The sequence below is a fragment of the Coenobita brevimanus genome, chromosome 45, assembly GCF_032717465.1.
Source record: "Coenobita brevimanus isolate Jiangsu-jjx chromosome 45, ASM3271746v2, whole genome shotgun sequence".
Lineage (NCBI taxonomy): Eukaryota > Metazoa > Arthropoda > Malacostraca > Decapoda > Coenobitidae > Coenobita > Coenobita brevimanus.
This window is the reverse complement of record NC_136998.1, coordinates 40,400,346-40,417,033: the sequence shown is the minus strand read 5'-3', so window position 1 is coordinate 40,417,033 and position 16,688 is coordinate 40,400,346. Positions and strand designations below refer to the sequence as shown.

The window sequence follows — 16,688 nt, the reverse complement described above, 5'->3', positions numbered from 1 at the left end:
GTACTCATAGGTGGATTTTGTTCCCCAATATCCTAACTACAGGTTAGGTTAGGTTACATTAAATTATAAGGTACCGTAGCTATATACAGGTAAGCCAGGTCTTCTTAGGTCTTCAGTGGAAAAGTTTCTAGAGAAGGGAAAGAAGTTGTATCCAGGCTTCTTGGATTTGGAGAAAGCATATGACAGGGTAGACAGACATGGAATGTGGAAAGTATTAAGGATATATGGAATAAATGGGAAGTTGTTGAATGCCATGAAGAGTATATATGAGGGTGCTAAGGCTGCAGTGTATGTGGATAATGAACTGAGTGAATTTTTCTATCTGCATGCTGAACTGAAACAGGGATGTGTCATGTCCCCATGGTTGTTCAATCTGTATATGGATGGGGTCATAAAAGAGATACAAGGTAGGGCAGTGGATGTTGGAGCAACCCTACTGTAGAAGGAAGTGTTTGGAAACTCCCTGTACCATACTTTTGTTTGCAGATGATACTGTGCTGTTAAGTGAAGACGAAAGGGGAACTGCAAGGCTTGGTGAATGAGCTTGGGAGTGTGTGCAAGACATGGAATCTAAAGGTGAATGTAGGGAAGAGTAAAGTTATGGTCTTTGAGAGAAATGAAGTCATTGAATGTATAGTGAAGTTGGATGAGGAGGAATGGAAAATGTGAGTGCATTTAGGTACTTGGGTAGTGTGATGGGTAAGGATGGAAGTTTAGAGGATGAAGTGGTTGCAAGGGTAGAACAGGGAAGAACTGTGGCTGGTTCCTTTAGCGCATGGAAAAAAAAAAAAAAAAAAGTCACTGCATGACAGTACTGTGATACCAGATCTAGCATATGGATGTGAAGCTTGGACCTTGTTGGAAGGACACAAATCAAGAGCGAGAGCACTGGAAATGAGTTATCTGAGACAAGCATGTGGAGTTACATGGAGAGATAGATTGACAAATGAGTAAGTGAAGGGGAGCTGTGGTGTGGATGTGGATATAACAGAAAGTGTTAGCAGAAATACACTGAAGTGGTTTGAACATATGGAGAGGATGGAGAGCGAGAGACTAACAAGGAGTGTGTATGTGAGGCGGGGTAGGGGTGGAGGGGGAGGCTGAGACTGAGATTGGGCAATGGAGTGGAGAGGTATATGAGAGAGGGAGATGTGAGCTGGGTGCAAGGCAGTGAAGTGCCATTGGACAGGGCAACATAGACTTACCAATAAAATCCATGGGTTCACTATTGATCTATATAGATCCCATTGCCTGGCTCCACTTCCACCTGTACCATGTATTTATCACACCTTTCCTTAAAAATATTTATTGAGGGTGCACCCACTACATTCTCTCGGAGTCTGTTCCAGTGATTGATTACTCTGTGAGCAAATGTGTCCAGTTTGTGACTTACTGAATTGCCTTTTTGTACAGCTGTGTCGAGTTCCCTTGCACATTGGTATCTGTCCTTTGAAAGAGAGGCGATTTGTTTGTGGCCATCCCTTACGGGATTGGGGGATCTGGCAATAGATAGATAGACAGAGAGTTAAGCTAGGACAGAGAGTTAAGCTGGGTTAGGTTAGGTTTAATTAAAGACTTAGGTTGGAACAGTCCCTTCCACCACTACACTGACGAATTAAACGAGTTGTCAGTAGAACACAGCTAAGGGCAACGGGGAAACAGATTTAGCACGAAATGTTTATTTACCATTCCAGAAAAAAAAATCTTAAAAATATTAATGACTATCAGAATGAAGAAGAACTGATTTGGTACGGTGCTTCTTTGCTTCAAATAAAGCGTGGTTGCCCAATTTTGTTTTTCACAGTAGGTCAATTGCTACCAAGTGATGGAAAAATTTGTAGTAATCTAAACACATCCTTCATTCATATGGCATGTTTGTACGGTATTTGGTATAAGTGGATTAGGATGCCAAAATTATTACCTAACAGCGGTATTTATCTACTACTAGTGAGGTATCTACTATCTACTCCGCTGCGTTTGATACGAGTTGACTGCGAATATAAACCTACTTCAAGAGTGTGACCTTAATTAGCCACTGGGGATCTCAACTACCACTCCCAGGTAAAGATAATAAAGCCATGTTAATGTTCCACGGGGTTAAACTGACAGCAGGTAAAAAGGCAGACGATAATTGGGGAAATTATTCACCTTTCCTCCCTTTGCCATCACTACCACCGAAAGTAAACAAGGAACAATAGTGGTGTTCCTCCCTGAATATTTCTGCCATTTTGTCCCATTTACCGGTTATTTCTCCCTCAAAACACACCGAATACATGTATGACCTTGGCCTCACCTTGTTGTGCGTGGTGAGATCTGAAGAGAGAAGTTATTTGTGAGGTGCGTAGTATTATCGATATTTTTCCAGATGCTTAGTTTACTATTTCCCAGCAACTTGTTCCAATAATACTTAAAGGTCGTCTCGTGACATGTGTTTCGTCTATCGTTATATAATAATAATTCAGACTTATAAATATGAATAATTTTGTGGTACAGGTAATTTTTATCTGGGGTTTATTGGTTGTACTAGCTGACTTACTAGTGTCTGTACCGTTTTAAGAGATCGTATATACCAAATTAACGTTTTCTGTATGTGGGATGAGTCTGGGTTGACTTAAATAGTTTACAAAATGCGAAAGCTGTCCACATGTAGGCTTTGTGGCTATTTTCATTTAGTTTTTTGAATTAGTGAACTCATTTGTTTCACATTTCAACAACAACAACAAAATGTATATTATCTGGTATAATCATCAATATGAAAGGTCCTTCATTGAAATAATATATCTACTGAGCTTTTGTATTATTAGAAATTGATTTTTCAACACTGGGATCAAACAACCCGTTATAGGTAAAATTTAACATACACTGTGATTTTACACTAGAATTTGAGTTTGAGTATAATAATATTGGAACAACAGGTCAGCTGGCGGGCTGAAGGTGAGTGGGTATGTTGTTTACATGAAAGAAAAATGTGGTTTATGAAGGTGTAAGGCAGTGACATAAGTTGTTGTTTGCCTAGTTAGGTTTTTATAACATTTGTGGTGGGAATTACAGCCGTAGCGTTCTTAGAATAGTAGCAGAGGCCATATTTCGAAGGTATTGCTGATGATACCGTGAATCCATTTTGTTCCTTTCAAAGTCATAATGGACTTTATTTAATGTTAAAATTATTGATGGTTTTGATGTAGTGGATAGTTACCGGTAAACAAATGGTTTAGTTCAGAGGTTCCCAAGTTTTTCCTGGTCGTTCACCACTTTTGCCAGAAAGGTGATTTTCCCCCTCCCCTCCTCTCGGACTCCAAAGGGGCAATCCCTTTGGACAAATTTTGAATAATTCGTAAATGCCGAGTTATTCCCCTCCACTTAACTGTAATTGTTTACATGTAGTAGCAAGAAATATGCTGGTATTATGGGAATTATTAAAGGTTTTGGTGATATTTTAGAAAGCAATACTCATATGAAATTCAGACCACTTAAAAAGTCTATCTGTCTATTCTATCTATAGCCCGACGCCCTAATCCCACAAAGGGTTGCCGCAGACAAAACGCCTCCAAGTCGCTCTGTCACCCACCATTTGACCACCCTCCCCCCAACTCACTTCCCCCTCCCTCATATACCTTTCAACTCCATCCCTCCACCACATCCTCGGTCTTCCCCTCTCTCCACCGCACCTACATACACCCTCTTAGTCAGTCTTTCATTCTCCATTCTCTCCACATGTCCAAACCACATCAGTGTATTTCTCCTAATCTTCTCAACCACATCCACATCCACCCTACAACGTTCTTTCACTTCTTCATTCGTCAACCTGTCCCTCCATGTCACTCCACATGCTCTTCTCAAGTAGCTCAGTTCCACTGCTCTCACTCTTGACTTGTTCTCCTCTTGCAAGAGCCATGCCTCACTTCCATACGTCAGGGTAGGGATCACAATACACTCATGCAGTGACTTCTTAACTTCCATACTCACCTCCTTATTTCTCATCACTGCTTTCAGTGAACCAACAACTTTCGTTTCCTGCTGTACCATTTCACGCACTTCATCCCTGAAAGTTCCATCCTTACTCATCACACTACCCAAGTACATGAATGCACTCACATTCTCCATATCCTCACCATCCAACCTCACTCTGCATTCTGTGACTTCATTCCTCTCAAACACCATAATTTTACTCTTGTTTACATTAACTTTCAGATTCCTCTTCCTACACACTGTCCCAAATTCATTCACCAAACCTTGCAACTCCCATTCATCTTCACTCAACAATATTGTATCATCAGCAAACAACAACACCGGAATCTTCCAAATCTCACCTTCATTCATTAGAGCCAGCCCCACATCCACTGCCCTACCCTGCATCTCCTTTACAACCCCATCCATATATATATTAAACAGCCATGGAGACATCACACAACCCTGTTTCAGTCCCACACTGAGATCAAAGAACTCACTCAGCTCACCATCCACTCACACCGTAGCCCTAGCTCCCTCGTACATACTCTTCACAGCACTCAACAATTTCCCCTCCACTCCATATATTCTTAATACCTTCCACATACCTTGCCTATCTATTCTGTCATAAGCTTTCTCCAAGTCCATGAAGGCAGCATACACTTTCTTTCCCCTCTCTAGATACTTCTCTACTAAACATCTTAGAACGAATATCTGATCTACACACCCTTTTCCCTTCCTAAATCCCCCTTGTTCTTCTCCAACTAGCTCCTCTGTCATATGCCTAACCCTTTCGCACTAAGAAGGCAAATACCCCTATGGTTACCACATACTTCTCTCTCCCCTTTTCCTTTGTATAAAGGAACAATTATACCTGATTTCCAGTCCTCTGGAACCCTTCCCTCTTCCCAAGCCAATCTACACAACTTCCATATCCACTCCACAACAGTCTCACCCCCATACCTCACCATTTCACCACACACTCCATCAATTCCTGGGGCCTTTCCCAACTTAATCTTCTTCATCGCTTCCACTACTTCCAACCTACTGAACAGAGAAATTAGTTGGAGAAGAACAGGGAGGCTTTAGGAAGGGAAGAGGCTGTGTAGATCAGATATTCATTCTTAGATCTTTAGTGGAAAAGTTTCTAGAGAAGGGAAAGAAGTTGTATGCGGCTTTCATGGATTTGGAGAAAGCATATGACAGGGTGGATAGACAAGGATTGTGGAAAATGTTAAGAATATATGGAGTAGATGGGAAGTTGTTGAATGCTGTGAAGAGTATGTACGATGGTGCGAAGGCTGCAGTGCGTGTGGATGGTGAACTAAGTGAATTTTTCTCTTTGAAAGTTGGTTTGAAACAGGGATGTGTCATGTCTCCATGGTTGTTCAATCTGTACATGGATGAGGTAATAAAAGAGGTACAAGGTAGGGTAGTGGATGTTGGAGTGGCCCTGGTGAGAGAGGATAGTGTTTGGAAACTCCCTGTACTGTTGTTTGCAGATGATACTGTGTTGTTGAGTGATGTCAAAGGGGAGCTGCAAGGCTTGGTGGATGAGTTTGAGAGAGTGTGTAAGAAACAGAACTTAAAGGTGAATGTAGGGAAGAGTAAAGTGATGGTGTTTGAGAGAGGTGAAGTCAGTGAATGTACAGCAAGGTTGGATGGTGAGGAATTGGAAAATGTGAGTACATTTAAGTACAGTACTTGGGTAGTGTGATGAGTAAGGATGGAGGTTTGGAGGGTGAAGTGCTTGAAAGGGTACAGCAGGGAAGAAAGGTTGCTGGTTCTTTGAAAGCAGTGATAAGAAACAGGGAAGTGAGCATGGAAGTGAAAAAGTTACTACATGACAGTATTGTGATACCAACTCTAACGTATGGAAGTGAAGCTTGGACGTTGTTGGAAGGACACAAGTCAAGAGTGAGAGCAGTGGAAATGAGTTATTTAAGAGGAGCCTGTGGAGTCACATGGAAAGACAGGCTGACGAATGAGGATATAAAGAAGCGTTGTGGTGTGGATGTGGATGTGATAGGAAGCGTTATGAGGAACACACTGAGGTGGTTTGGCCATGTGGAGAGGATGGAGGGTGAAAGACTGACAAAGAGAGTGTATGTGAGTGAGGTGGAGGGAGGAAGAGGGAGGGGGAGGCCGAGGATGAGATGGAGGGATGGGGTGGAGAGGTATATGAGAGAGGGGGGTGTGAGTTGGGAGCAGGGCAGCGAAATGGCGGGGGACAGGGCGGCTTGGAGGCGATTTGTTTGTGGCCACCCCAAGCGGGATTGAGGCGTCTGGCAATAGATAGATAGATAGACATACTATAGGATCATTTATTTATTTATTTTCTCTCTCCCACCCCATGCAGTAATGAATCAGTTCCACCATGAGCGAGACACCAAAACGGAGACCTTCACTGAGACGTAAACATAGCTCCACCAGAGCCAAAGGTGAGAGGGAAGTTGAGTCTTCATCATCATCATCATCATCATAAGAGCCACCACCACCACCTCCTTCATCATAATCTCCAATGCTGACTTGCTTTAGACGCTTCCTCCATTCTACATACAATCTGTTTCTTCCAGCGTTACCCGCTTTCAGAGATGTCATTTGGTAGCCCATCTATGTGCATATTTTGCATGCTTTCTAAGTAAAGGAAAAAAACATATTGTTAGGATATTAGGATAATACAGAAACCACAAACTTTGGGGTGCAACTGAATACCATTATGTGTTATGATAATTGTGCATCTTCCTCAGAGTCACCAGTGCCAAAAAAGAGTTCACCATCATGTGACACAACAAGCAAAGGTGGTGTGTCTGCAGGTGCATCACAGGAGCGCACATCAAGACACACTCGTAGCACAAGCTGTCAAAAGTCCAGCCACCTGTTATGCTCTTCAACAAAACAAAATCTAGGGTTGTCCAGTGATGGTGAGCCTGCAAGTGGATCACGAGCATACAGCTTCCGCCGACCGTGTATCAATCCGCAAAAGTCTAACTACCTGTCATGCATGTCAACAAGGTACAATCTACGGTCCCCCAAGGCAAGTTTCTCTCTCTCTCTCTCTCTCACATACACACACACACACACACACACACACACACACACACACACACACACGAGACAGAGCAAATGTGCGTCACTACGTTCTCCTTAGCTACATCAAATACTGAGGTGTATCTAAAAATGAGTCAGGCTCGATACTAAGCTGAAATAGACGATTTAATATTGTGGAGCAAGTATACTCTAAGCCCTTGGCCACCCCGTTTGGGATACATGGCGTCTGGCAATGAATGAATGAAAAAAAAAGTATAAGCAAAAACGTGAAGTCCAAAGAAAGTACAGGCAGCCTTCCACATTTGCGGATTCAACTTTCGTGGGTCTCGCGCGGATTGCCCCTCTGTGGAGTCAAGATTCCGCTCGCGGCCGCAAAGTGTGGCAGTGCGGATGCTTGCGGGTTGTTTGGCACCAAACCACCGCGCTCCTGTGCTCCTCTGTCTCTCCCTCAGTCTGTGTCCCGCCACTGTCGTCTGCCAGAACTTCAAGGACAGTGGTGAGTTAACTCTGAATTTAATGGGTGTGGTTGTAAGAAGATGGAGTAAATATGTAGCTGATGACTTGCCACATTCATGTGGATGTGTGCAAGACGCACTCAGTTGCGGGAGTCTGTGGAAGGCACAAAGGTACATATTTACTCCAACTCAGAACAGACATACCCAATCAAAACTTATTAAATTTTTTTTACATACGGTTGGTCTGTAACTGTTTGTGATATGCTGCTTTCAGGTCCCAGATATGGTTTCTTAGGTACAGTATGTGTACACTTGCTCACAGGGGGTGATTTGCGGCTGTAGAGGCATTTCCAGGAGGGCACACCAAACATTTGTCAAAATTCCACATTCGCGGGGGTCTGTGTCCCCTAACCCCTGCGAATGTGGAGGGCCGCCTGTATATCAAATAATCAGAGCCCTAAGGAATTTGTGGCATTAGCAGACAGTCAGGTGCCGAGCATCAACAGTTGGGCACTGGGTAAATTCAAACACTGACATAAAGGACATGCTAAATTGTAAGTAGAAAGTATATTTCTGTCAGATGATGTACCTTCAAGAGATGCATCTAGGTAAGAAGAAGGGAAACAGTTAAAAACAAAATGATAACTACACGGACCTGGTGGAACTGAATACATTTAATAAACTAGCAGAGAAAGTGAGTAAACTGGAGGAAACTTTTTAACTGGAATTGGATGAATTAAGGAAGGAACTGTACCAACAGAAGGAAAAAAATGAGGAACTGGTAAAGGAATTAAACAGAAAAGATGCAACAGTAGGTGAGCTATAAGCCGAGGTAGAGATTCTGGAGAAGAAAATTAATGAAATGGGAAATACAGTAGTCACCCATGAGAGAGTTTTGAAGGAGTACAATTATGATAAAGACATAATTAGACAAGCAGGTAATCTGATAGCGCAAAGCATAGACACTGATGAGAAGATAACTCAGGCAAATGAAATGATGAGAAATTACACAGAGGAAGTACAAAATACTTGGGCAGAAGTATCCAAAACAAGTCAGGATCCAAAAAATCAAGGCTGAAGCAGAAGACAAGAGAAGTGAAAGTCATCATAAGGAAATACCCAAGGCTGATAGAGAAAAGAGCTGGGATTAACAAATCTGTAGTCATCGCTGGTAAAGACAAAGAAGAAACCATCCATCCATCCATCATCCAATCCTATGTTACCCCATGAGGAACGTAGGAGCCCGGGGCTAGGCAGTTGGTCCTGACATTTAAGATGAGTGACCAACCTCACTCATCCCTGAGTGGCATTACATGAGCAATAAACCCCAACCACCCCTTGGATATAAACCTTCACCGGCTCAATCCGATTGGAGCACAATAATTACCCACGAAACCACCAGGTGCCAAAATTTGGTTATATGGTTACCACCCAGCATAGTAAATAGTTTCCTGGTGTACAGGAAACCATTTGGCAAGTCACTCAGTGTAGAGTCACCCACAGGCAGAAGGAAGAGGAAAGAATGAAGGAATGAAAGACAGAAGAGGGAGTGTAAAGTCACCCGTAGGCTTAAGGACGAGGAAAGAATGAGGGAATGAAACAAGGAATAGAATCACCATAGATAACAAGGAGATGGTAAATATAATGAACATATTGAACGTAGTACGAGAACAAATCTGTGTGAAAGATGTAGAGGAATGTAAGAGATTAGGGAAGTATGGGAGAAATAAGTCAAGGCCTCTCAAAGTAACCCTCCAAAGTGTGAACACTGTAGAAGAGGTATTGAAATATGCTAACAGACTTAAGGAATCGGGGGAATACAATGAAGTATGGATAAAATAGTGCTTAACTCAAGAGAAATGGGGATTACTAAAGGAAAAAAGGGAAGAAGCAAAAAGAACGAATGATGCAAGATCAGATGAAGAGAGAAAATTTTTTTTACAAAGTAGTAGGAATGCAGATAAAACAAATGACACATAAACAGCAGGGACTATATAAAACAAGATAGTAGAGTCGACCAGTGTCAAAAATGTGAACAGTATGGCTAAGTTGATGTACTCAAAATGTAGATGGAATGGTACCCAAATTATTAAGAGATAAAAAACTATCATAGAAAATGAGCCTCATATTATTTGTCTAACAGAAACAAAATTAACCCCAAGGATATCAAATGGCTCTTTAAATTTGGATAAGTACAATATTTGCCAAAGAGACGGAAATTTTAAAAAAGGAGGAGGAGTTATGATACTAACAGAGAAAAGGCTCCGAGTAAAAGAGATAGAAATAGACATACCCTCACAAGTATAATTAATTGCAGTATAGATTAGTACATCAGAAGGGATAATAAATTGTGGCATATTTATATATGCCACCCAAGACAAACACATGGGATAGAGAGGAATATGAAGACCTGGAAGACAAGACTGGTCAGAACTTAAGGACCTTACTGTACTATACGGAATGGAAGAAAAATCTTAAAGAATTATACTATTGGGAGATTTTAACACAAATATAACTGGAATACTCTGGATGTAAAATGCTGTGAAAGTTTTTGGGATCAGAAACTCATGGATCTTATTCAGGAGTTTTTTTCCTAACACAACATATAATGGAGAACACCAGAAAAAGAGGACCAGAAGACCCCTCATTATTAGGTTTCGTATTTACTAAGCAGGAAAATGAAATTGACAGTATAATCTATAACCCCCCCCCCCCATTCGGCAAAAGCGACCGTGCAGTATTAGATTACAATTTCAGGATAGCATATGATATAGTTAGAGATAATGGAAATTTAATAAATTTAATAAAGATTCTAAGTCAATTTGTGGTAGCTGTAGTATATATAAATGACATTGACAGTAACACTGGAAATGGATGCTACCTAAATATGTTTGCTGATGATGCAAAAATTCAGAGGGAAATTACAAACACAGACTTTGCATAGAGCCACAAGAGAAATCAAATAAGTTCCATGAATTGAGCAACAGATGGTAAATGAAATTCAGTGTGGACAAATGTCATGTAATAAAATTTGGTAAAAGTGAAAAAAGACCAGACTGGGACTGTAAGTTAGGAAGTTCAACCCTACACACATCAGAAAGGGAAAAAGATTTAGGACCAATTATCAGTAAAAGACCATCACCGGCTTCCCATATAAATGAAAAATTAAGTAACATTGACACACTGCTTGCCAATATGAGGGTTGCATTCACATTTATAATGGAAGACATGCTGAGAAAGATAATAACTTCATTCATCAGACCAACTCTGGAGTATGCTTCAGTGGTCTGGAATCCACATCTCAAAAAACACATAGATAAGATTGAAAAGGTACAAAGGGCCACTACAAGATGGCCACAAAGCTTAGGGGACCTGAGCTATGAAGAAAGACTTGAAAAATTAAACCTACCAAAATTACAGGAGAGAAGGAAAAGAGGAGACATGATTATGTTACATAAATGCATCACAGGAAAAGAGAAATTAGGTGTAAATGAGTATATAACCTATGGGGAAGCAACAGTAACAGGATACTGCAGAAAACTGTACAAGAAGAGAGGTGATAAAGATGTAAGGAAATTCAGTTTTCCAAACAGAGCAATTGATCAGTGGAAAGCACTGCCGAATGAAATAGCGTGTGCCAAAACTATTCATAAATTTAAAGACGTGTTTAATAAAAATGGTTCAAAACAGTGGACAGTACGAGCTTGACTCATTCCTGTAAATATACAATTAAGTAAAAACACACACACACACACACACACACACACACACACACACACACATACACACAGGTCGCCGACAGAGACGGAGCTCTTCCTGGATCGTGGGGAAATAATCGCTGAATCAGCGACGAAAAGAAGACCAACCTATTTGTGATTATGTTAATGAGTGCGTGAGTGGTGGTCCCATTTTTCATCACTTGCTCCTTAAGCACCACGTCACATATCACGTACTCTTTACTCCCTGTAACTTTTACATCCCGCACTAACTTCCTTTCAGCCCTCCCGACCATGAAGTGTCTATCTGGCTGCTGTTTTCCCTAGACTGATATGTAATCAACCTACTCTCTCTTTTTTTATATTTTGGTTGGGAATTAATATTTCTTCATTTGGACCTGAACCCAATTGACTGCAGACTGAAGTTTCCATTCTCCTGCAGGCCACCATCCTTTAATTGGAGGATAGGAAGGGAGTTGAGGAACGTTTTCATGACTAGGTACAGTATATCGGTGTCACCACTTGAAGGCATCTCACAGGCAGAAGTTGCCATTTTCTTTCAGCCCATCATCTTCCATTAGGGGATAGGAAAGGAGCTGAGGTACACCTGTTGCACTGGTTGTATCAGTGCCACCACATGAAGGTATCCCACTTCATCACCTGAATAATGTTAAGACTGTTTTGAATATTTACAGAAAAAACACTTGGGAAAAAAAAGTGATCTGGAGAATGTAGCCACCACAGAAGGGAAGAGTCACGAACACCAAGAAGAACCTGATAACAGCCAGCATCAGCTCTCCCCAGACATGAAGGGGGGCATGCAGTCAGCAGGGGAGCACACAGAATCACAGGTGCAAATAAAAGATCTGGTGGTAAGAAGCCTGGAGGGTTTTGCTACACCATCTAGACCCCAGCAGTCTCAAAAACCAGCCCACAACAGGGTGCGCCAGTTCTCCCCAGACATGCCAGTGATGTGTAGTCAGCTGGTTAGCTCGCAGGAGTGTGAGGTGGTGTGGAATTGCGACTCCCCAGGATTCTCCAAGGAGGAACTCAAACGCAGTGAGTGTTTCCATGTCACAGATAAATTACTGCACAGATTCTGTGAACATAATGTTTCTTGCATGTGGAGTTGATTCTCCATTGATTGATTACATTAAAATTAATTTGGCAGTGTAACAGCAGAGTTCATCGCACCATTCTGTCTTAGCATCTTAACAGCCTACCTGTATTGCAGTGCACAGTGATGGCAGTGAGAGTGATGGTGGTAGTGGTGCGTCTCCACATGTGACCAGTACACCAGGCCTGCTCCGTGCACTCTTCCCTCGCCTCCAGGCCGTTAAAAGATCATCCACCAGTGAATGTAGTACCAGTACGCAGATTGACCTTGTCCTTGATCAGCTAAGCAGAAAAAGTGAGTCATCTTCCATAATGAATTTAGTATAGATTTTTCACTGTACAGCACAGTATCTTTTAGAAATTTTTGTTCCATTGCAGCTCATGTCTCATAACAACTTCAAGGCAGAGTAAGACAGAGTTGTTGTTCAGATGCATTTATTTTTGACATAGTGTTGTGTTCTTGTGTGTATCTCTTGTTACAGCTTAGCATTTCTGGATGGCAAGATGAAAAGAGTTAGTAAACGTATGTCATTGAAATGTTATGTAATATGAATTTCTTTTTGATAAGAGACCTCATGCTGGTAATAGTGGTGCTGAACAGTCACCTTCATGTCATGTAGTAGCTACTATACAAACATGGACACAGGAGAAAAGGCAGCTTTAGCCTAGTGGCCATCTGGTTCACATTCAAATGAAACGTGCCACAGTAACAACCCTTTCAGTTTGGTTACTTAATTGTTTTAGCCTTGCCTTTTTTTTTTTCTTCTTTTTTTTTGATAAAGGTCTGGAGAGTTTTTCAAACTGGAGAAGTTAAATATAGCCTTCCATGCCCATTAACAAGATGTCTCCTGGAAACTAAATAAAATAATGTGGAGTTAGCAGAAAAAAACATAGGGTGCCAAAGAAAGTACAGTATGTGAAAATGATATAGAGAGCAGTGTTGGTAGAGGCAAACCTTATGTTGTGTGGAAGAATACATTGAAGAAAGAATAGGAAGAGGAAGAGGATTGTTTGAGGGTGAGAAAGGTGTTTGAGGATAAGGTAGCCTGGAGGACCTTCTGTCATGGCCATCCCCTTATCAGGGGTTCCTAGGAAGGAGCAAGGCATTGGAGATGATGATGGTGTTGGTGATGATGACTGGTGTGCTGTATTTCAAAACCTAATTCTGAAATCTTTTTTAACAGTTGGGTCCACCACCAACTCTAAATCTACGGACCTCCTACCTCTGGAGGTACTTGAATCCGAGAGTGAAAAGACATTGAACCTTGATGAGGACAGTTCCTCGCCACCTTCCCCAAACCTTCTTCAGACCTGTTCATCGCAGGCCTTTACATTGAAGGCGCAAGTTCAAGAGGAAACAGCCGGGGAAGAGGATATAATGAATGTAGCGACTGTTCTGGACGATTTTTCCTGGGAAGAGGAACTGGAGATGAAGGGTGCCTGTAATGGTAAAGATGCCACCTTGATCTCTGATAGTGAAAGCAGGCAGGCTGGTGGGGGACATGAAGGATATAAACCATTTGTAGAGGAACCCGGAGCACTGAAGGCAGCTGAGAACATAACTTTTAGGCAATGCAGTGGTGCTAGAGGAAGTGAGAAAGAGTTTGAGACTCATGGAGAACCAAAGCAGCTTGCATCCTTCTCCGCAAAGGGACCCAGAGGTGTAAATTTAATTGAAAACCAATGTGTTGAAGGCCTCAAAGATCTGAGTGCATCTGAGTCGAGTGAATTTACTAAAATTTTTGATGACAGCTTCTTTGATGAATCGCTGATCAGAAGTACACAAGAGTTAGAAAAGGCACTGATTAGGATAGAAGATAGAGAAATCAGTGATAGTGCTGTAAACTATAAAAATAATGGTGGCATGAACAGTGGAGGTGGTGACAATAGAGTTAGGAATGCGTCTCATTCCTGTGATAGTAAGTGTGATATTAGTCATAAGTATCCTACAGAGCATAGCAGTAGTCCAGTGATCGGAAACCCCAAGTTATATGTGGACAATCCTCCTAAGAGGCGATTCAGGAAGACTTTTAGCTTGAATGTGAGTGAGGATGATTTGCGGAAGGAAATTCTGGGCCCTCCTCTGGCTCTTCCTCACGGTGATGTTGCTAAGGATCCTGTTAGAAGCAACATTACTGTAACTCAGAAAAAAGTGCCATGTATTTACACACCAATTGTTAATGCAAAAGAACTCCGTACAAACATGAGTCAGAAAGATTCACCGTCACCTGAGAAGGGCTCTGTTAAGCAAGTAGATTGTGTGAAGCCCACGCTGAACCAAGTAAGAAGATTCAAGTGTGATTTTACCAGTTTTACCAGTGGACCAAGAAGAATGTACAAAGACACTATGGGTAATGATATGACAGCCAATGACAGAAGTAATTTACAGGTATCCAAAGGCTCTATACCTCACTCACAGTCCACGTATGGTGCTACTAAAGTCTCAAACACTGGTGATGCAGAGTTAAACACTTCAGCTCAACAAAGTGGATTGGTAACAGATGCCACATGGGAATTAGATGACGACAATGATGAGATGCTTGCAGGAGAGCTAAATGAGGTGGATTCAGACATGGCCAGGAACAAACAGTCTGACACATGCCTCACCGAAAAAAAATCAGTGAAGCCAGTTTCTTATCCTGACACAAGTAAGTACCGGTATACGTTTACATATACGATATCTATCTCTGTCCATCTGTAGCTAGACACCTTAATCCCATAAGAAGTGGCTACAAACAAATTGTCTCCATGTTGCCCTGTCCCCTGCTGTTTCACTGCCCTTCTCCCAGCGTATCCCCCCCCCTCTTATACACCTCATGTACTGTATCTCTCTACTCCATCCCTCCATCTAATCCTTGGTCCCCATGATGCATAGTATTGAAGAGGTGAAGATGCCAGTCTTGCAGAATCAAATTATGGTCAGTGATGAATAGACAAAGTGGTTAAAAAAAAAAAAAAAAAAAAAAAGTTTTATTAGATTACAGTAATCCCTCCATTATCCGATTTAATAGAGCCAAAGGCATGTCCGGAAAGTGGTCCCATCCGGATAGTGGGCCCCTGCCTGCTGGACTGGTACTTATGACCCTAACCCAGCCTAATTTTGAAAGCCACCTAAATAACTCCCTACCAGACATTCATAGCACTTATTTAAACCTATTGAAGACCCTATTCACTCCATTAATGGACATAAAGCATGAAATAAATGAAAAGGAACCAGAGAATGAGGAATTAGAAGTATGGAAAATACTTAGTAGTGTACAGGGTACTTACAGCACGTCTGTGGCCACCTACTCTAAGGCTCTGGTAGTTGTGAAAATTCTCTTGAAGCATGTACAGTAATCCAGTGTTGTGTTACACTTAATTCTTTGCACAGTGAGTTATAATTGTTTAACTGCATATTCTGTTCTTAATTGCACCACGCCAGTTTCAACCGCCATTTTGCACTCCACACTTAATTATTTGCACTCTAAATTCTAATTTCTTAACACTGCACAACACTGTATATTCCCATGTGGCTTGGTGACAAGGTATTGGAGTTTATTCACTGTTTATTCACAAAAACGAGCACGTGTGGCATCCATTGCGATAAGCATCTACCGGTACTCGTTGTGGCAGTTAGGCGGTGACTGGTGGTTAGGGAGGAGCAGGGTTGCCAGATCCGAAGTCAGCTACATTACCAAACTCCTCAGTTTTCATTACCGGTACCAAATTTAACTTTTCATTACCAAATTTGTAAAGCTAGCATTTATTCCTCACTAATTATATATACAAGTGGAAGTACATGTAATCACTTTCCTTATAATTACCAGCATGTTGATTATTTTCATGCTGTGTAGGGTAGCAGATTAATCAGAGAGAGCAGACAATCTACCATCATCCTGTGCATCCTCATACATGTGAAAAATCCATTTGGTAATGCATTATTTTGATTCATTACCAAACGAAATTTTCATTACCAAATTGGCTCACATTTGGTAATGAAAAATACCAAATGGCAACCCTGACAGGGGAGGGGGGAGGAAGGAAGGGGTGAAGGGGCCATGGTGTAACAGCTGTTCGGCACCACGCAGCAATTTCAAATTACGGGTGGGAAAATATTTGGATTTGGGGGGGATTTTTTTTCTTTGGGGGGGGGGGGGGGGGCAATTTTTGGGTTCCAAAGGTCCAGGCCCACAATGCCCTGTAAGTGGGATGTCCAGAAAGTGGGCATCCAAATAGTACAAGGATTCCTGTAATTGAACTTGTTACGGTATAAATTATGTAAGTGATCTGAAAAATCTTAATTTTTTTGTAGATATCTGGAATGAGGGGTAAGGGACTGAATAGAGAGGCTGCTGGAGATTCAGGTACCATAGTTCGAGAGTGTACTAATGGTTTAACTATCCACTTATGCCAGGTCAGA

At 41.6% G+C, this 16,688-nt stretch overlaps 1 protein-coding gene across 1 annotated transcript; it reads left to right on the top strand.

The window, feature by feature from the left end:
* Nucleotides 1-6,325: 6,325 nt before the first annotated feature.
* On the top strand, nt 6,326-16,600 carry LOC145398513 (uncharacterized). Its single transcript, XM_080271388.1, has 6 exons — nt 6,326-6,389; nt 6,699-6,985; nt 11,866-12,229; nt 12,405-12,581; nt 13,471-14,934; nt 16,581-16,600. The coding sequence occupies exons 1-6, from the start codon at nt 6,326-6,328 to the stop codon at nt 16,598-16,600; spliced, it is 2,376 nt and encodes a 791-aa protein (XP_080127514.1).
* Nucleotides 16,601-16,688: the final 88 nt, after the last annotated feature.

What these genes read in the sequence shown, in the direction of transcription:
- LOC145398513 (XM_080271388.1), top strand. Translation starts at nt 6,326, where the DNA reads ATGAGCGAGACACCAAAACGGAGACCTTCACTGAGACGTAAACATAGC. An exon ending in TAGCTCCACCAGAGCCAAAG is followed by an intron (nt 6,390 to 6,698) that starts GTGAGAGGGAAG and finishes CATCTTCCTCAG; the next exon opens with AGTCACCAGTGCCAAAAAAG. An exon ending in TGATCAGCTAAGCAGAAAAA is followed by an intron (nt 12,582 to 13,470) that starts GTGAGTCATCTT and finishes CTTTTTTAACAG; the next exon opens with TTGGGTCCACCACCAACTCT.